General features: G+C 46.6%; 1 protein-coding gene and 1 pseudogene across 12 annotated transcripts in view; both read left to right on the plus strand.

Annotated features, from left to right (window-relative positions):
- Positions 1–21,822, plus strand: part of LOC120369807 (protocadherin beta-16-like) — a 73,315-nt gene that overhangs the window by 41,965 nt on the left and 9,528 nt on the right. The window contains exons 1-2 of one of the 12 annotated variants that reach the window (XM_039483468.1): positions 1,697–4,171; positions 12,042–12,283. The exons of 8 other annotated variants lie outside the window; for them this stretch is intronic. In XM_039483468.1, coding sequence (XP_039339402.1) covers positions 1,697–4,171; positions 12,042–12,203 — 2,637 coding nt within the window. In that variant the 3' untranslated portion in view covers positions 12,204–12,283. Of the gene's footprint in view, positions 1–1,696; positions 4,172–12,041; positions 12,284–18,646; positions 21,240–21,822 lie in introns of those variants that run through there. 3 more of the 12 variants (XM_039483480.1, XM_039483471.1, XM_039483470.1) reach the window with 3 other exon arrangements.
- On the plus strand, positions 12,265–17,724 carry LOC120369811 (annotated as a pseudogene).

Raw genomic sequence — 21,822 nt, forward strand, 5'->3', positions numbered from 1 at the left:
CTCAGCCTGTAGTTGAACAGCTCCTAACCACTGTCCAGGTTGCCTGTGTATGGCTTCATGAGCCATGGCATCAAGGGGTAGGCTGGGTAACCCAGGATAGCTACAGGCATTTCAACATCTCCAACTGTTATTTTCTGGTCTGGGAAGTAATTCCCTTGCTGCAGCTGTATAAACAGAGTAGTGTTCCTGAAGATGCGAGTGTCATGAACCCTTCCCAGCCATCCCACGTTGATGTTGGTGAAATGTCCCTTGTGATCCACCAGTGCTTGCAGCACCATGGAAAAGTACCCCTTGCAGTTTATGTACTGGGTGCCCTGGTGTTCCGGTGCCAAGATAGGGATATGGGTTCCATCTATCACCCCACCACAGGTAGGGAATCTCATTGCAGCAAAGCCATCCACTTTGACCTGCACATTTCCCAGAGTCACTACCTTTTGTAGCAGCAGCTTAGTGATTGCTTTGGATACTTGCATCACAGCAGCCCCCACAGTAGATTTGCCCACTTCAGATTGATTCCCGACTGACCGGTAGCTGTCTGGCGTTGCAAGCTTCCACAGGGCTATCACCACTTGCTTCTCAACTGTGAGGGCTGCTCTCATCTTGGTATTCTGGTGTTTCAGGGCAGGGGAAAGCAAGTCACAAAGTTCTATGAACCTGCCCCATTACCAGCATGATCTCCAAAGCGCAGGGGCCCACGGTTTGAGAGAATTCTGTGTCCATGTCCTTATCACTCTCGTCACCGCGCTGCCATAGCCGCCGCCTCCTCGCCTGGTTTTGCAGGTCCTGGTTCAGCATAGACTGCACAAGAATGCATGAGGTGTTTACAATGTCCATGACTGCTGTCGTGAGCTAAGCAGGCTCCATGCTTGCTGAGGTATGGCGGCTGCACAGTTCACCCAGGAAAAAAGGCGTGAAACAGTTGTATGCCATTGCTTTCATGGAGGGAAGGATGAGGCTGTACCCAGAACCACCTGCGACAATGTTTTTTACCCCATCAGGCACTGGGATCTCAAGCCAGAATTCCAATGGGCGAGGGAGACTGTGGGAACTATGGGATAGCTATGGGATAGCTACCCACAGTGCAACACTCTGGAAATCGACGCTAGCCTCTGTACATGGACGCACACTGCCGAATTAATGTGCTTAGCGTGGACGCGTGCACTCGATGTCATACAATCTGTTTCCAAACACCAGTTTCTGTAAAATGGGAATAATCCCGTAGTGTAGACATACCCTTTGTTAACTGTGAAAAATAAAAGTATTTGGGGTGTGAGAGAAGAAACTGTAGTGTGGAAGAATCACAATTCATTTGACTATTATATAATTTTGCAACTCTCTATCTCCTCCAATCAGTAATAATCTACCTTAATATTCCACAGTGTGAAATGTTATAACCACAATTTGTACTTCATAGAGAAAACGTTGTTATGCAGTTAATAACTGCACATAGTAAGTTTAAAACGTAAACATCATAGCATGTCTTATTTTAGTTGAGCCACGAGGTGGCGATATTAGCAAAGACGGTGCAGAAAATGCAGCCTTTCGGACTCCGTCGGCACTCCGTGGAAGCTGCACTCAGACATCTGGATCCAGCCGGCAACGGATGACAAAGGATTACAGGGAAAGGGCGGCTGAATAATTACAAATAAAGTCAAGATTGGCGGACAAATCGTTTTCCCTCCAGCACAACATATGAATGGCTGCAGCAGCTTTGCAGGGAGACCTGTGTTTCAAATCTGACCCGGGAATGGCCAGCGGAATAGAGAATCTCTCCTGGAAAAGGCAAGTTCTGTCTTTCTTTCTGTGTTTGTGTGTGTCCCTGGGGGCGTGTGAGGCGATCCGCTATTCTGTGCCTGAAGAGAAGAAAAGCGGGTCCCTAGTAGCTAATATTGCAAAGGATTTGAAACTGGATGTAGGGAAATTGTCTGGTCGCAGTGTCCGGCTGATTTCTAAAAGCAGCAAGCAATATTTTGAGCTGAACACACGCTCCGGGGATGTGATAATAAAGGAGAAAATAGACCGTGAGGATCTGTGCGGACAGAGAGATCCGTGTTTGCTGCAATTCGAAATTGTGTTGGAAAATCCACTGCAGCTGTACAGAATAGAGGTGCAGATAGATGATGTGAATGACAATAATCCTAAATTCTCTAAAAATGACTTTATTTTAAAAATGCCTGAACAGATCCCCATAAACACCCGCTTCCCCTTGGAAAGGGCCCAAGATTCAGACATAGGAACAAACGGCATCCAGAGTTACGCAATCAGCTCCAATGAGCACTTCAGCCTGGATGTGCTTTCCCGGGGGGACGGCAGTAAATACGCGGAGCTGGTATTAGAGAAACAATTAGATCGGGAGGAACAGGCGCAGTTGATGCTGATTCTCACAGCTGCCGATGGGGGCCTGCCCCAGAGAACCGGCACAGCCCGAATACGCGTTAATGTGCTGGACAGCAACGATAACTTCCCGCAGTTTAGTCAGTCGGTGTACAAGGTGCAGTTAATGGAAAATAGTCCTAAAGGTACTTTGGTCACTAAGGTTGAAGCCAGTGATTTGGATCAAGGTTCAAATGCAGAAATCACCTATTCATTCGGGCAGGTCCCTGACAGAGTCCTCACGTTATTTCAGCTAAATCCGTTCACTGGCGAAATCACTGTTTTGGAGATAATTGATTTTGAAGACGCAGCAATGTATGAAATAGAAATTCAGGCCACCGATGGCGGCGGTTTATCTGCGCACTGCAAAGTCGTGGTGGAAATCAAGGACACGAATGACAATACCCCGGAAGTGACGCTGACATCCCTCACCAGCACCATACCCGAGGACTCCTCCCCTGAGACAGTGGTGGCCCTGTTCAGTGTGAGAGACCGAGACTCCGGGGACAATGGCAGAACGCTCTGCTCCATTCAGGACAATGTCCCATTTGCTTTAAAATCGACTCTGAAGGATTATTACGAGCTTGTTACACAAAAGCCCCTGGACCGAGAGAAAGTGCCTGAGTATAACATAACCATCACAGCCACAGACCGGGGCACTCCGAGGCTCACCTCAGCGAGGATCATCCGAGTTCAGCTGTCGGATATTAATGACAACCCCCCTGTGTTTAATGAAAGTTCATACGTCATGTACCTGAAGGAGAACAACCCCCCGGGCCTGTTGATTGGAACTGTCCGTGCTGCTGACCTAGACACAGAGCAGAATGCCAAAGTCACGTATTCGGCATTGCCTGGTAACATCGGTGACCTCCCCTTCTCCTCCTCCATCTCCATAAACTCCGAGAACGGGAACGTGTACGCGCTGCAGTCTCTGGATTATGAGCAAACGAGGGATTTCCAGGTTACAGTGAGAGCTGCAGATGGCGGGTCCCCGCCACTGAGCTCTGAAGTCATTGTCCGAGTTGTGATAATTGACGAAAATGACAACGCCCCCTTCATTTTATACCCTCTGCAGAACAGCAGCGCCCCCGCTAATGACCTGGTTCCCAGATCGGCGGAGGCGGGTTACCTGGTGACGAAGGTGGTGGCTGTGGATGGAGACTCCGGTCAGAATTCTTGGCTTTCCTACCAGCTGCTCAAGGCCACAGACCCAAGTCTCTTCGCTGTGGGACTCCAAACCGGGGAAGTAAAAACCAGCAGGCCTATAACGAGCCCGGACTCTGTGAAACAGAAACTTATCGTCCTGGTTAGAGACAACGGAGAGCCGCCCAGATCCACCACCTCGACGCTTAATGTGCTTCTGGTGGATGGGTTTTCAGACGCCTACATGCAGTTACTGGATGTACCACAAGAGGAGGAGCAGCAGGACACGTTAACCCTGTATCTAGTCATTTCCTTGTCTTTCATTTCATTCCTTTTTCTAGTTTCTGTGGTAACGGTTATTGCCATCCGGCTGTACAAGACAAGGCAGTGCCGAGAGCAGTATGTTCCGTCGTCCAGGAACTTTTATAGTGACCGCAACTTCCGTACAAACCCTGCGGAGACGAGCGGCACTGGGACTCTGCCTCAATGTTATTGTTATGAGGTTTGCTTGACAACTGGGTCTGGTACCAGCGAATTTAAATTTTTCAGGCCGCTGGTACCTTCTCTACCCGCTGACCCCAGCGTTGCAGGAGGGTCCATTTTTGACTCTCAGATTAACTCTCAGCTAAAGGAAGAGAAAGAATCGGTGAGAGAGGTGAGTGCTTATTTCACCCCATTTGCATCAATACCTTGCTTGAATATGTTTGTTTCTACTGCTCTGAAAATTACTTAGATTATTTCCATAATTGTCTAGAGATGTTTTTTCTTAGGGAGCCTTTTCTGTAGTTGATTCATTTTTTTCCACTTGTATGATGTTCAGGCTAAGATATTTGTACTTAATTCATTTGTATATGTTATGTTCTTTTTGTCGCTAAAAGGCCATTCATCAAAACGTGATATTGGTCTCTGTGCAGACTCTCTGAGCTCTGCAAAGAAAGACTGAAGGTTGTCAAAGGAAAATTTAAAAAGTAATTGTTTTTGTATTTATCAAGAACTCAATAGTAGTAGAATTATGTGACCTAGGTAGTGCGTTCTGCAGGAGGCTCTATGGAATCTGAAATTTTACAGAGAATCTGAACTTGCCCTTGTTTCTTCAGTAGTATTTTCGGAGGTTATCTATATGAGGTGCGAGTTGTAGGGTTACTGCATGAAGGTGAAATGACAGAGATTAGGGAAATTTTAAAGTAAAATAGAAGTATCTAAGGGAGGGATTTCCCAACTCCTCCCCCAAATTTCCCCATCATCCTCCTCCACAGTGGTCATTATTTACATGTGGTGTTGCCAATTTAATCCTTGGTTGGAAATTTGAATAGAATGAATACACACTTTAAAGCAGATAAAGCAGATACTAAAATACTTGTACATGAAAAAGCATAAAAGGTTTGAAAAGTATGAAGAAAGATCAACTTCCTCACACATCTATAGTTTTTTATGACAGATTCGGTACCTTTGTTTAATTGATGTTGACCAACCTAATAATTTGAAATTATAATTTGTAAGTAAGGTCTGAATGAGTTCTCCTCTGACAGCTAGTGATGAGCAGGGCTGTGGAGAGGGGAAGGCATCAGGGCCAGACTGTATTTATATGAACACACCTATTCTGCCTCGGTATCCAGCAGACAAGCTGTGTTGCCAGAGTGATCAGATTTGGCTGGTGTTGGGTTAGAAATCACTTTTAATGAATGTGGGGCTAATGAAATGTTATCTTTATTGTATTAGTAAAGGGCAGCACAAGTGTATTTGACCTGTCCTGAGGAGGGTGACCTAAGTGCTTAATTTGTGCCAGGGCTGAGCACTGGGACCTATGGACTTGCCACAGCAATTATGAAAGTAAAAAACTTGCTTGATCCCTCACACATCTTTCATTACACATTAAGCACTGGTCACACTTTCAACTGAACTGCACTTGCTAAGCAGAGAGAATGGATGCCAGATCTCAGTGGAGAGAGAAAGGGAGGGGACAGGTGTTTTCTTTGGTGGTGTGGGCTCTGCCTAAGAGTCACAACACTATTTGACCTGTTTTTAGGCTACATGGAGAGTCGTGTGTGTGTGTGTGTGTGTGTTTTAAGTGACCACTAGAGCTGAAATCACTGATTATCAGGTCTAAGTGCTCAAACCACATTAAAAACAGAAAATTAATGGAGCTGTGCAAAATTACAAGAAACCAGGAAGGATGTAGATATGTAAGGCTTCACAATAGGCTTGAGGAGCCAACTTTAATTTATATGATTTTAAAACATGAGTAAAATCTAATAAAATGGTTGTGAAATATGTTTCCGTTTTTATTGTTGGTCTATACAGCGCACCTTTGCCCTCCTGGAAGGCCTTAACCCCCCCTGTAAATTTGATTTCCCCCTCCCGCCCTTCAGTTTCTGGGGAAAACACCGATCTAAGGAAAATGTAGACTTCACCTTATTGTCCATCAAACCCTTGCAGTATGAGCAGCTAGCAGTGGCTGCGGTTTTGATGAGGGGGGTACTTTAGAAGGAAGAGGCAATGTGTACTGCTATTCTATAAAATGAACATCATTTACAGCTTCTGGAGTCTATGAATCCATAGCAATCAATACAGATATGAAAGACCCCTATCATATGCATACATAAGAATGGCCATGATGCGTCAGACCAAAGGTCCATCAAGCTCAGTATCCTGTCTTCTGTCAGTGGCCAATGCCGGTGGTCCAGAGGGAATGAACAGAACAAGTAATCATCCAGTGATCCGTCCCCATCACTCATTCCCAGTTTCTGGCAAACAGAGGTTGGGGACACCATCCATGCTCATCCTAGCTAATAGCCATTGATGGATCTATCCTCCATGAACTTATCTAGTTCTTTCTTTTTTTATGCTGTTCTCGTCTTGGCCTCACAACATCCTATAGAAAAAAAGTGTTCCACAGGTTGACTGTGCGTTGTGTGAAGAATTTGAAGAAATACTTCCTTTTGCTTGTTTTAAACCTGCTGCCTATTAATTTCATTTGGTGCCTGCATTTCTTGTGTTATGAGAAGTAGTAAATAACACCTCCTTATTCGGTTTCTCCACACCAGTCATGATATTATAGCGTATCAGAGGGGTAGCTGTGTTAGTCTGGATTTGTAAAAGCAGCAAAGAATCCTGTGGCACCTTATTGACTAACAGACATTTTGCAGCATGAGCTTTCGTGGGTGAATACCCACTTCGTCGGATATTATAGACTTCATTCATTCCCCCCCCCGTCCTTTATTAGTCTCTTTTCCAATCTGAAAAGTCCCACTCTTACTATCTCCCGTCTGATCTAGTGATATAGTGGCAGCTGATGTCATCAATAGGATTTTTACAGGCAGCAAGTAATTGTTCAAGTAATTTGATTAAAATGACAGTGCCCCTTTCCTTTTATGCCTTCTTCATAACAGCATCTCCCCCATATAATGATATGGTTCGCAGAGCAACGAAGGTAAATTGGTGGCTCTAGATTGAAGCCTGGTCTACACTAGGCGTTTAAACCGGTTTTAGGAGCGTAAAACCGATTTAACGCCACACCCGTCCACACTAGGAGGCACCTTATATCGATTTTAATGGCTCTTTAAATCGGTTTCTGTACTCCTCCCCGACGAGAGGAGTAGCGCTAATATCGGGATTTACATATCGGAATAGGGTTAGTGTGGCCGCAAATCGACGGTATTGGCCTCCAGGCGGTATCCCACAGTGCACCACTGACTGCTCTGGACAGCATTCTGAACTCGGATGCACTGGCCAGGTAGACAGGAAAAGCCCCGCGAACTTTTGAAATTCATTTCCTGCTTCCCCAGCGTGGAGAGCTCATCAGCACAGGTGACCACACACAGCTCATCTGCACAGGTAACAATGCAGTCTCCTGAGAATCAAAAAAGAGCTCCAGCATGGACTGCATGGGAGGTACTGGATCTGATCGCTATATGGGGAGAGGATTCAGTGCTAACAGAACTGCGTTCCAAAAGATGAAATGAAAAAGTATTTGAAAGAATTTCTAAGGCTATGACGGATAAAGGCCACAGCAGGGACTCAGTGCAGTGCAGAGTGAAAGTTAAGGAGCTCAGACAAGCCTACCAGAAAACCAAAGAAGCAAACGGAAGGTCCGGGACAGGTCGAAAAACATGCCGCTTCTATGCTGAGCTGCATGCAATTTTAGGGGGCTGCGCCACAACTACCCCACCCCTGACCGTGGATTCCGAGGTGGGGGTTGTAATCTCTGCCATGTCTGAGGATTATGCAGACGGGGAAGATGAAGATGAAGAAGAGGAGGATGACCTAGCAGAGAGCACACAGCACTCCGTGAGCCCCAGCAGCCAGGAGCTTTTTCTGACCCTGACGGAATTACCCTCCTCCCAGCCCTCCCAAGCAACTATCCCAGACAATGATGCCATGGAAGGGACCTCTGGTGAGTGTACCTTTGCAAATAGCAAACATTGTTTTTTAAGCAAGCGTTTTTTAATGATTGATTTGCCCTGAGGACTTGGGATGCATTCGCAGACAGTATAGTTACTTAGAAAAGTTTGTTAACATGTCCGGGGATTGAGAGGAAATACTCCAGGGACATCTCGATGAAGCGCTCCTGTAGGTACTCCAGAAGCCTTTGCAGAAGGTTTCTGGGCAAGGCAGCCTTGTTCCGCCCACCATGGTAGGACACTTTACCACGCCATGCATGTAGCAAGTAATCAGGTATCATAGCATGGCATAGCAGCGTATGGTCCCGGTGATTGCTGGCATTCAAGAAGCATCCGTTCTTTATCTCGCTGTGTGATCCTCAGCAAAGTGATATCGTTCAGGATAACCTGGTTAAAAATCAGGAATTTAAGTAAGGGGGATGGCCATTTTCCTACTGGGTTCGTGGACTGCAGCAGCTTAAAAAAAACCCTTTCCTGCACGTAGCCAAGCGGGGGGAGGGGAGGAGTGAAATGCCGATGATCTTTTTTGTGTTTGGTCACCGGCGATCTTCCCCAAGCTACCAGCCATGCAGTGGGTGGGGGGTGGGGTGTGTGGGAAGGGTGTTGATTAGCAGGGAGCTAGCGTGGTATTAGCCATGCATTGGGGGGAGGGGTAAATCACTGCAGAAGCCGAAAGACAGTGGCTTACCATGGCCGCATGCAAGTTGAATTCTGATGCCTGGACCTGTGTCTGTGAGATCTGTAACTCCAGAGCTGCAGGCACTCACTATTAAGATGAAAAATGCGACCTTGTAGGGAAATCACATGTGCTATGTAAGGTGAATAGTGTTGTTCACTGTGAAAGAGTATAACCATTGTTCTGTAAAATGTATCTTTTAAAATATTTCTCTCCCTCATGCAGCTGCAAATATTTCAAGCGTCCCTCCTCCATCCCAAAGGCTAGCCCAGATAAGGCGGAGGAAAAAGAAGACGAGAGATGAAATGTTCTCGGATATTATGGAAGTTACACGCAATGAAAGAGCTCATCTGAATGGATGAGTGGAAGGACGTGGTATCAAATTACAGGAAAGATGCCAGTGAACGTGAGGACAGGAGAGACACCCGAGATGAGAGGTTGTGGCAGGAAGACCGGCAGGAAAATCAGAGGTGGCGGCAGGAAGATCAGCGGTGGCGGGATGCAACTCTGGGGCTGCTGCGTGATCAAACTGACTTGCTCCGGCATCTGGTGGAGCTTCAGGAACGGCAGCAGGATCACAGAGTGCCGCTGCAGCCCCTGTATAACCACCCTCAACCCTCACCATGTTCCATATCCTCCTCACCCAGACGTGAAAGAATGCGTGCGGGGAGGCTCTGTGCACCCGCCCACTCCACCCCCGTGGACAGCCCAACCAGAAGGCTGTCGTTAATGTGAAATTTTTTTAACGGCCTTCTCCATCCTTCCTATCCTCCTCCCAAACCACACCCTTCATTCTCTCCCTCTTTTTTATAATGAATTAATAAAGAATTCATGATTTTTAAACGAGAGTGACTTTATTTGCATAAGTAAGCTGTACTCGAAGGGGGAGGGGGAGTTGCTTACAGAGAATGAGTCAATCAAGAGGGTTGGGTGTTCATCAACAAGCACAGCAGTCACACTGTACCCTGGCCATTGATGAAGCTCATTTTCAAAGCTTCTCTGATGCGCACCGCTTCCTGGTGTGCTCTTCTAATCTCCCTGGTATCTGGCTGCGCGTAATCAGCGGCCAGGTGATTTGCCTCAGCCTCCCACCCCGCCATAAAGGTCTCCCCCTTACTCTCACAGAGATTGTGGAGAATACAGCAAGCAGCAATAACATAGGGGACATTGGTTTGGCTGAGGTCTGAGCGAGTCAGTAATGTCCGCCAGCGCGCCTTTAAATGGCCAAATGCACATTCCACCACCATTCTGCACTTGCTCAGCCTGTAATTGAACAGCTCCTGACCACTGTCCAGGCTGCCTGTGTATGGCTTCATGAGCCATGGCATCAAGGGGTAGGCTGGGTCCCCCAGGATAACGACAGGCATTTCAACATCCCCAACTGTTATTTTCTGGTCTGGAAAGTAATTCCCTTGCTGCAGCCGTTTAAACAGAGTAGTGCTTCTGAATACGCGAGCGTCATGAACCCTCCCTGGCCATCCCACGTGGATGTTGGTGAAACGTCCCTTGTGATCCACCAGTGCTTGCAGCATCATTGAAAAGTACCCCTTCCGGTTTACGTACTGGGTGCCCTGGCGCTGCGGTGCCAAGATAGGGATAGGAATCCCAGTGCAGCAAAGCCATCCACTGTGGCCTGCACGTTTCCCAGAGTCACAACCTTTCGTAGCAGCAGCTTAGTGATTGCTTTGGCTTCTTGCATCACAGCAGCCCCCACAGTAGATTTTCCAACTCCAAATTGATTCCCAACTGACCGGTAGCTGTCTGGCGTTGCAAGCTTCCACAGGGCTTTCACCACTCGCTTCTCTACTTTGAGGGCTGCTCTCATCTTGGTATTATGGTGTTTCAGGGCAGGGGCAAGCAAGTCACAAAGTTCCATGAAAGTGCCCTTATGCATGCGAAAGTTTCGCAGCCACTGGGAATCGTCCCACACCTGCAACACAATGCGGTCCCACCAGTCAGTGCTTGTTTCCCGGGCCCAAAATCGGTGTTCAATGGATAGAATCTGCCCCATTACCATCAGGATCTGCAACGCTCCGGGGCCCGCGGTTTGAGAGAATTCTGTGTCTACGTCCTCATCACTGTCATCGCCGCACTGCCGTATCCGCCTCCTCCTCACCTCGGTTTGAAGGTCCTGGTTCACCATATACTGCACGAGAATGCGCGAGGTGTTTAAAACATCCACGATTGCGGTATTGAGCTGAGCAGGGTCCATGCTTGCTGTGCTATGGCGTCTGCACAGTTCACCAAGCAAAAAAGGCGTGAAACGGTTGTCTGCTGCTTTCAGGGAGGGAGGGGTGAGGCTGTACCCAGAACCACCCGCGACAATGATTTTTGCCCCATCAGGCACTGGGATCTCAACCCGGAAATGCCAAGGGGCGGGGGAGGCTGCGGGAACTATGGGATAGCTACGGGATAGCTACCCACAGTGCAACGCTCCAGAAATCGACGCTAGCCTCGGACCATGGACGCACACTACCGATCTAATGTGTTTAGTGTGGCCGCGCGCACTCGATTTTATACAATCTGTTTTGCAAAACCGGTTTATGTAAATTCGGAATAATCCCGTAGTGTAGACGTACCCTGAGATTCTGGACAGAATTCTTGTCTTTCCTACCAACTGCTGAAGGGCACTGATGCAGATTTATTCACTGTCCGATTCCAAAATGCGGAAGAGAAACCATGATCCCATTTATGGAGCGTGACTTCTTTAAGCAAAAGCTAAATATTATTAAAGACAATGGACACCTCCCCAATCCGCTGCTGCAATGCTAATTATACTGCTAGTGGAGGATTTTCCGATGCACATATGCAATCCAATGACATGACTACGCAAGAGGAATGGGATGGGATATTAAATATATACAAACTTCTCTATGGCTTCAATTTAATTTTTCTTGTTTCTGTTATGGCCCGTATTGCCATAAAATATAAAAGATACAAAAATCAGGAGAAACATAAGTTTGCGTCTTCCAATTGCTAATGAAGACCCATTTTGTCGAATAATTGTGTAGCTGCCAGGAGGAGATCACTTCTCCACAATTACCTATATGAAGCGTGCTTAATCACTGGGTCGATCCTAGATTTACTCTAGGAAACCGTAATGATAGATTTAGGGATTCCCAAAATATTGTAACCTTGTAGACGAAAGAGAAGCGATGGGACGTGTGACAGACTTGTAGTAACTTGTTTACTTATTAAGCTGTGAAGAATAAAAGTATTGGCATGTGAGAAAAGAAACTGTGGTGTGGAAGGATCACAATTCAATTGACTATTATATTATTTTGCAACTCTCTATCTCCTCTAATCATTAAAAATCTGCCTTAATATTTCACAGTTTTCACTGTAAAATATTATAACCACAATTTGTATTTAATAGAGAAATCTTTGCTATGCAGTTAATAACTGCATATAGTAAGTTTAAAATGTAAACATGGGATTTCTTATTTTAGCTGAACCACAAGGTGGCGATATTAGTAAAGACGGTGCTGAAAATGCAGATTTTTGGACTCCGTCGACACACAGTGAAAGCTGCATTCAGATATCTGAATCCAAACGGCAAGGGGTCTGCGCCGGGAACGGGTGACAGAGGATTACAGGGAAAGGGCGGCTGAATAATTACAATTAAAGTCAATATTGGAGAACAAATCGTTTTCCCTCTAGCACACTATAGGAATGGCTGCAGCAGCTTTGCAGAGAGGCCTGTGTGTCAGATCTGACCCGGGAATGGCTGGCGGAATGGAGAATCGCTCCAGGAAAAGGCAAGTTCTGTCTTTCTTTCTATGTCTGTGTGTGTCCCTGGGGGCCTGTGAGATGATCCGCTATTCTGTGCCCGAAGAGAAGAAAAGCGGGTCCCTAGTTGCTAATATTGCAAAGGATTTGAAACTGGATGTAGGGAAATTGTCTGGTCGCAGTGCCCGGCTGGTTTCTAAAAGCAGCAAGCAATATTTTGAGCTGAACACACGCTCCAGGGATGTGATAATAAAGGAGAAAATAGACCGTGAGGATCTGTGCGGACAGAGCGATCCGTGTTTGCTGCAATTCAAAATTGTGTTGGAAAATCCACAGCAGCTGTACAGATTGGAGGTGCAGATAGATGATGTGAATGACAATTCCCCTAAATTCTCTAAAAATGAATTAGTTTTTAAAATACCTGAATAGATCCCCGTAAATAGCCGCTTCCATTTGGAAAGGGCCCAAGTTTTAGACATAGGAACAAACGGCGTACAGAGTTACGCAATCAGCTCCAATGAGCACTTCAGTCTGGATACGCATTCCCGGGGGGGCGGCAGTAAATACGCGGAGCTGGTATTAGAGAAACAATTAGATCGGGAGGAACAGGCGCAGTTGATGCTGATTCTCACAGCTGCCGATGGGGGCTTGCCACAGAGAACCGGCACAGCCCGAATACGCGTTAATGTGCTGGACAGCAACGATAACTTCCCGCAGTTTAGTCAGTCGGTGTACAAGGTGCAGTTAATGGAAAATAGTCCGCGGGACACTTTGGTCACTAAGGTTGTAGCCAGTGATTTGGATCAAGGTTCAAATGCAGAAATCACCTATTCATTCGGGCAGGTGCCTGACAAAGTCCTCACGTTATTTCAGCTAAATCTGTTCTGTGGCGAAATCACTGTTTTGGAGATAATTGATTTTGAAGACGCAGCAATGTATGAAATAGAAGTTCAGGCCACCGATGGCGGCGGTTTATCTGCGCACTGCAAAGTCCTGGTGGAAATCAAGGACACGAATGACAACACCCCGGAAGTGACGCTGACATCCCTCACCAGCACCATACCCGAGGACTCGTCCCCTGAGACAGTGGTGGCCCTGTTCAGTGTGAGAAACCGAGACTCCGGGGACAATGGCAGAATGCTCTGCTCCATTCAGGACAATGTCCCTTTTGCTTTAAAATCGACTCTGAAGGATTATTACGAGCTTGTTACACAAAAGCCCCTGGACCGAGAGAAAGTGCCTGAGTATAACATAACCATCACAGCCACAGACCGGGGCACTCCGAGGCTCACCTCAGTGAGGGTCATCCGAGTTCAGGTCTCGGCTATTAATGACAACCCCCGTGTTTAATGATAGTTCATACGTCACGTACCTGAAGGAGAACAACCCCCCGGGCCTGTTGATTGGAAATGTCCGTGCTGCTGACCTAGACACAGAGCAGAATGCCAACGTGACCTATTTGGCATCGCCTGGGAACATCGGTGACCTCCCCTTCTCCTCCTCCATCTCCATAAACTCCGAGAACGGGAACGTGTACGCGCTGCAGTCTCTGGAATATGAGCAAACGAGGGATTTCCAGGTTACAGTGAGAGCTGCGGATGGCAGGTCCCCACCACTGAGCTCTGAAGTCATTGTCCGAGTTGTGATAATTGACGAAAATGACAACGCCCCCTTCATTTTATACCCACTGAAGAACAGCAGCGCCCCCGCTAATGACCTGGTTCCCAGATCGGCGGAGGCGGGTTACCTGGTGACAAAAGTGGTGGCTGTGGATGGAGACTCCGGTCAGAATTCTTGGCTTTCCTACCTGCTGCTCAAGGCCACAGACCCAAGTCTCTTCGCTGTGGGACTCCAAACCGGGGAAGTAAAAACCAGCAGGCCTATAACGAGCCCGGACTCTGTGAAACAGAAACTTATCGTCCTGGTTAGAGACAACGGAGAGCCGCCCAGATCCACCACCTCGACGCTTAATGTGCTTCTGGTGGATGGGTTTTCAAACGCCTACATGCAGTTACTGGATGTACCACAAGAGGAGGAGCAGCAGGACACATTAACCCTGTATCTAGTCATTTCTTTGTCTTTCATTTCATTCCTTTTTCTGGTTTCTCTGGTAACGATTGTCGCCATCCGGCTGTACAAGACGAGGCAGTTCCAAGAGCAGTATGTTCCATCGTCCAGGAACTTTTATAGTGACCGCAACTTCCCCACAAATCCTGCTGAGACGAGCGGCACTGGGACTCTGCCTCAATCTTATTGTTATGAAGTTTGCTTGACAACTGGGTCTGGTACCAGCGAATTTAAGTTTCTCAGACCGCTGTTACCATCTCTACGCGCTGACCCCAGCGTTGCAGGAGGGTCCAATTTTGACTCTCAGATTAACTCTCAGTTAAAGGAGGAGAAAGAATCGGTGAGGGAGGTAAGTGCTTATTTCACTCCATTTGTATTAATACCTTGCTTGAATATGTGTGTTTCTACTCCTATGAAAATTACTTATATTATTTCCATAAATGTGTAGAGATGTTTTTCCTAGGAAGCCTTTTCTGTAGTTGATTCATTTTTTCCCTCTTGTATGATGTTCAAGCTAATATATTTGTTCTTAATTCCTTTTTATATGTTATGTTCTTTTCCTCTCTAAAAGTCCATTTATCAAAATGTGATATTGGTCTCTGCGCAGACTCTCTGAGCCATGAACCTATCCTCCATGAACTTATCTAGTTCTTTTTTTAAAATGCTGTTCTGGTATTGGCCTTCACAACATGCTCTGGCAAAGAGTTCCACAGGTTGACTGTCTGTTGTGTGAAGAATTTGAAGAAATACTTCCTTTTGCTTGTTTTAAACCTGCTGCCTATTAATTTAATTTGGTGCCTGCATTTCTTGTGTTATGAGAATTTGTAAATAACACCTCCTTATTCGGTTTCTCCACACCAGTCATAATATTATAGACTTCAGTCATTCCTCCTGCCTCCCTTTATTAGTCTCTTTTCCAGTCTGAAAAGTCCCACTCTTACTATGGCCTGGTCTACACTACATGTTTAAACCGATTTTAGGACCGTTAAACCGATTTAACGCCACACCTGTCCACTCTAAGAGGCCCTTTATATTGATATAAAGGGCTCTTTAAACCGGTTTCTGTACTTCTCCCTAACGAGAGGAGTAGTGCTAATATCGGTATTACCATATCGGATTAGGGTTAGTGTGGCCGCAAATTGACGGTATTGGCCTCCGGGCGGTATCCCACAGTGCATCACTGTGACCGCTCTGGACAGCAATCTGAACTCAGATGCAGTGGCCAGGTAGACAGGAAAAGCCCCGGGAACTTTTGAATATAATTTCCTGTTTGCCGAGTGTGGAGCTCCGATCAGCACGGGTGGCGATGCAGTCTGAAATCCAAATCCAAAAAGCGCTCCAGCATGGACTGTACAGATGTGATCGATGTATGGGCAGACAAATCTGTTCTATCAGAGCTCCGTTACAGAAGATGAAATTCCAAAGCATTTTTTAAAAATCTCCAGACAGAGGCCACAGCAGGGACTCAGCACACTGCTGCGTGACAAGCGTAACGGAAAGCCAAAGAATCAAATGGACGCTCCTGGAGGGAGGGAGGGGGGACTGAGGACTCAAGCTATCCCACAGTTCCTGCAGTCTCCGAAAAGTATTTGCATTCTTGGCTGAGCTCCCAATGCCTGTAGGGTCAAACACATTGTCCGCAGTGGTTCAGGGCACAGCTCGTCCATTTACCCCCCCACAATCCCCCCCCCCCAGAAATAAAAGGAAAAAAAAATCATCTCTTGACTCTTTTAAATGTCACCCTATGTCTACTGAATGCTGCTGGTAGACGCGATGCTGCGGCACTCAATTGCAGTATCCTCTTTCCCCCGCACTGATGGCAGATAGTGCAATATGACTGATATCCATCATCATCATCAGCCTTATGGCAGATGGTGCAGTGCAGAAGGACTGGTATCCATCCTCATCATCAGCCTGTGAGTGCTCCTGGCTGGGCTCAGGTGAGGTTGGCTGGGGGCACCTGGGTAAAAAACTCCTGATCATTCCCAGTATATGGTACAGAACGGCTGGTAACCATCTTCATCATAGCAACAGGGGGTTGAGCTCCATCAGCCCCCGCCCTTCATGTGTAAAGAAAAGATTCTGTACTGCCTGGACTATCATAGCACCAGGATGCTGGGCTCCTCTCCCCCACACTGCTTAATGTCCTGTCTGGACTATCATAGCAGCTGGAGGCTGCTTTCCCCTCTGTTTCTTATTCCTGCATTCTTTATTACTTCATCACACAAATGGGGGGACACTGCAATGGTAGCCCAGGAAGGCTGGGGGAGGAGGGAATCAACAGGTGGGGTTGTTGCAGGGGCATACATGAATGGCATACAGCTCATCGTTTCTGCGGGATCTGACAAGGAGCAGCTGGGCTCTCTGGTTCTCTGATACACTGGTTCTCTAGTACAATTGCCCTATATTCTAGCCAGGACTGATTCTATTTTTAGATACCAAAAAGGAGGGATTGACTCGGGGAGTCATTCCCATTTTTGTCTTTTGCACCCCCGGCCGATCTCAGCCAGGGGCACCTATGACAACAGTAGATGGTACAGCACAAAAGGACTGGTAACCGTTATCTCATTGCCAATTTACAGTGGCATGGTAGATGGTACAGAATGGCTGATAACCATCTCTGCTATCATGCAAAAGCAAATGAATGCTGCTGTGTAGCGCTGCTGAATCGCCTCTGTCAGCGGCATCTAGTACACATACGGTGACAGTGACAAAAGGCAAAACAGGCTTCATGGTTGCCATGCTAATGGCATCTGCCAGGGCAATCCAGGGAAAAAGGGCGTGAAATGATTGTCTGCCGTTGCTTTCCCAGAGGAAGGAGTGACTGATGACATTTACCCAGAACCACCCCCGACAATGATTTTTTCCCCATCAGGCACTGGGATCTCAACCCAGAATTCCAAGGGGCGGGGGAGAGTGCGGGAACTATGGGATAGCTAAGGAATAGCTACCCACAGTGCAACGCTCCAGAAATCGATGCTAGCCTCGGACCGTGGACGCACACCACCGAATTAATGTGCTTAGTGTGGCCGCTTGCACTCGATTTTATACAATCTGTTTTACTAAACTGGTTTATGTAAAATCGGAATAATCCCATAGTGTAGACATACCCTATCTCTCCTCTCATCTAGTGATATAGTGGCAGCTGATGGCATCAATAGGATTTTTACAGGCAGCAATAAATTTACCAGTAATTTGATAAAATGACAGTGTCCCTTTCATTTTATGCCTTCTTCAGAACAGCACCTCCAGAGCGAGGAAGGTAAATTGGTGGCTCTAGATTGAGATTCTGGTCAGAATTCTTGTCTTTCCTACCAACTGCTGAAGGCCGCTGATGCAGATTTATTCACTATCGGTCTCCAAAATGCGGAAGAGAAACCACGATCCCATTTACGGAGCATGGCTCCTTTACGCAAAAGCTGAATATAAATAAACACAATGGACACCTCCTTAATCCGCTGCTGCAATGCTAATTATACTGCTAATGGAGGATTTTCCGATGCACATATGCAATTCAGTGACATAACTACGCAAGACAAATGTGATGGGATATTAAATATATACATTACTTCTCTATGGCTTCAATTTAATTTTTCTTGTTTCTGTTATGGCCCGTATTGCCATAAAATATATAAGATAAAAAGTTAGAAATATACATTTGCTTCTTCCAATTGCTATGGGAGTCCCATTTTGTCGAATAACTGTGTAGCTGCCAAGACGAGATCCGTACCCCACAATTAGCTATATGATGCGAGCTCACTGGGTCGATCCTAGATTTACTCTAGGACACCGAAACAGAAAAGAGAATAATAGATTTAGGGATTGCCAAAATATTGTAACTTTGTAGACGAAAGAGAAGCGATGGGACGTGTGATAGACTTGCAGTAACTTGTTTATTTAGTTAGCTGTGAAGAATAAAAGTATTGGCATGTGAGAAAAGAGACTGTGGTGTAGAAGGATCACAATTCAATTGACTATTATATTATTTTGAAACCCTCTGTCTTCTCTAATCGGTAATAATCTGCTTTAATATTTCACAGTTTTCACTGTGAAATGTTATAACCACAATTCGTATTTAATAGCGAAATCTTTGCTATGCAGTTAATAACTGCACATAGTAAGTTTCAAATGTAAACATCATGAGATGTCTTATTTTAGCTGAACCACAAGGTGGCGATATTAGCAAAGACGGTGCTGAAAATGCAGCTTTTTGGACTCCGTCGACACACAGTGAAAGCTGCATTCAGACATCCGAATCCAAACGGCAAGGGGTATGCGCCGGGAACGGGTGACAAAGGATTACAGGGACAGGGCGGCTGAATAATTACAAATAAAGTCAATATTGGCGGACAAATCGTTTTCCCTCTAGCATATGAATGGCTGCAGCAGCTTTGCAGAGAGGCCTGTGTTTCGGATCTGACCCGGGAATGGCTGGCGGAATGGAGAATCGCTCCAGGAAAAGGCAAGTTCTGTCTTTCTTTCTATGTCTGTGTGTGTCCCTGGGGGCGTGTGAGACGATCCGCTATTCTGTGCCCGAAGAGAAGAAAAGCGGGTCCCTAGTTGCTAATATTGCAAAGGATTTGAAACTAGATGTAGGGAAATTGTCTGGTCGCAGTGCCCGGCTGATTTCTAAAAGCAGCAAGCAATATTTTGAGCTGAACACACGCTCCGGGGATGTGATAATAAAGGAGAAAATAGACCGTGAGGATCTGTGCGGACTGAGCGACCCGTGTTTGCTGCAATTCGAAATTGTGCTGGAAAATCCACTGCAGCTGTACAGAATGGAGGTGCAGATAAATGATGTGAATGACAATTCCCCTAAATTCTCTAAAAATGAATTCGTTTTTAAAATACCTGAACAGATCCCCATAAACACCCGCTTCCCCTTGGAAAGGGCCCAAGATTCAGACATAGGAACAAACGGCGTACAGAGTTACGAAATCAGCTCCAATGAGCACTTTAGCCTGGATGTGCTTTCCCGGGGGGACGGCAGTAAATACGCGGAGCTGGTATTAGAGAAACAATTAGATCGGGAGGAGCAGGCACAGTTGATGCTGATTCTCACAGCTGCCGATGGGGGCCTGCCACAGAGAACCGGCACAGCCCGAATACGCGTTAATGTGCTGGACAACAACGATAACTTCCCGCAGTTTAGTCAGTCGGTGTACAAGGTGCAGTTAATGGAAAATAGTCCGCGGGACACTTTGGTCACTAAGGTTGTAGCCAGTGATTTGGATCAAGGTTCAAATGCAGAAATCACCTATTCATTCGGGGAGGTGCCTGACAAAGTCCTCAAGTTATTTCAGCTAAATCCGTTGAGTGGCGAAATCACTGTTTTGGGGATAATTGATTTCGAAGACGCAGCAATGTATGAAATAGAAATTCAGGCCACGGACGGCGGGGGGTTTACTTCGCACTGCAAACTCCTGGTAGAAATCAAGGACATGAATGACAACGCTCCGGAAGTGACGCTGACATCCCTCACCAGCACCATACCCGAGGACTCGTCCCCTGAGACAGTGGTGGCCCTGTTCAGTGTGAGAGACCGAGACTCCGGGGACAATGGCAGAACGCTCTGCTCCATTCAGGACAATGTCCCATTTGCTTTAAAATCGACTCTGAAGGATTATTACGAGCTTGTTACACAAAAGCCCCTGGACCGAGAGAAAGTGCCTGAGTATAACATAACCATCACAGCCACAGACCGGGGCACTCCGAAGCTCACCTCAGTGAGGATCATCCGAGTTCAGCTATCGGATATTAATGACAACCCCCCTGTGTTTAATGAAAGTTCATACGTCATGTACCTGAAGGAGAACAACCCCCCGGGCCTGTTGATTGGAACTGTCCGTGCTGCTGACCTAGACACAGAGCAGAATGCCAAAGTGACGTATTCGGCATTGCCTGGCAACATCGGTGACCTCCCCTTCTCCTCCTCCATCTCCATAAACTCCGAGAACGGGAACGTGTACGCGCTGCAGTCTCTGGATTATGAGCAAACGAGGGATTTCCAGGTTACAGTGAGAGCTGCAGATGGCGGGTCCCCGCAACTGAGCTCTGAAGTCATTGTCCGAGTTGTGATAATTGACGAAAATGACAACGCCCCCTTCATTTTATACCCTCTGCAGAACAGCAGCGCCCCCGCTAATGACCTGGTTCCCAGATCGGCGGAGGCGGGTTACCTGGTGACGAAGGTGGTGGCTGTGGATGGAGACTCCGGTCAGAATTCTTGGCTTTTCTACCAGCTGCTCAAGGCCACAGACCCAAGTCTCTTCGCTGTGGGGCTCCAAACCGGGGAAGTAAAAATCAGCAGGCCTATAACGAGCCCGGACTCTGTGAAACAGAAACTTATCGTCCTGGTTAGAGACAACGGAGAGCCGCCCAGATCCACCACCTCGACGCTTAATGTGCTTCTGGTGGATGGGTTTTCAGACGCCTACATGCAGTTACTGGATGTACCACAAGAGGAGGAGCAGCAGGACACGTTAACCCTGTATCTAGTCATTTCCTTGTCTTTCATTTCATTCCTTTTTCTGGTTTCTGTGGTAACGATTATAGCCATCCGGCTGTACAAGACAAGGCAGTGCCGAGAGCAGTATGTTCCATCGTCCAGGAATTTTTATAGTGACGGCAGCTTCCCCACAAATCCTGCGGAGACGAGCGGCACTGGGACTCTGCCTCAATCTTATTGTTATGAGGTGTGCTTGACAACTGGGTCTGGGACCAGCGAATTTAAATTTCTCAGGCCTCTGGTACCTTCTCTACCCGCTGACTCCATCGCTGCAGGAGGGTCCATTTTTGACTCTCAGATTAACTCTCAGTTAAAGGAGGAGAAAGAATCCGTGAGGGAGGTGAGTGCTTATTTCACTCCATTTCCATCAATACCTTTCCTGAATATGTTTGTTTCTACTGGCTATGAAAATTAGTTGGATGGAACATATAGAAATGTTGAGAAATATTTCATTGCCTAGGGAGCTTTTCTGTTTATTGTTCGACGTATTGTTCAAATTTTACTATGTCCTGGCTAATATAATTGCACAGTAACGCTATAAAAGAGAGTTTGCCGAACTGATTCTGATCTTCTTGCATTGTGTGTGTTCTCTACCAAGAAAGGTTGAAACTTGTCAGAATAAGTATCTGGATGTTATTTATCAAGGGTTTATTAACATCAGAATTATCTGACCTTTGTACAACATTCCTAAGGAACCTCGATGAAGTCTAAAATTTTACAAGGAAATTGAGGCAGAATTTGCTTCTTCAGCAGTGTTTTTGCTGAGATGTGGATTTTAGGACTAATGCGTCAATATGTAATGACGGAGATCGGGAAAACAAAGTAAAATAGAAGTATCTAAGGAAAGTGTAAGCAGGGGCGGCTCTACCTTTTTGGCCGCCCCAAGGAGTCATGCGCGGGAGGCGCCCCGGAGCCCCGCGAGC

Source organism: Mauremys reevesii, linkage group 8 (genome assembly GCF_016161935.1).
Source record: "Mauremys reevesii isolate NIE-2019 linkage group 8, ASM1616193v1, whole genome shotgun sequence".
NCBI classification, from domain to species: domain Eukaryota; kingdom Metazoa; phylum Chordata; order Testudines; family Geoemydidae; genus Mauremys; species Mauremys reevesii.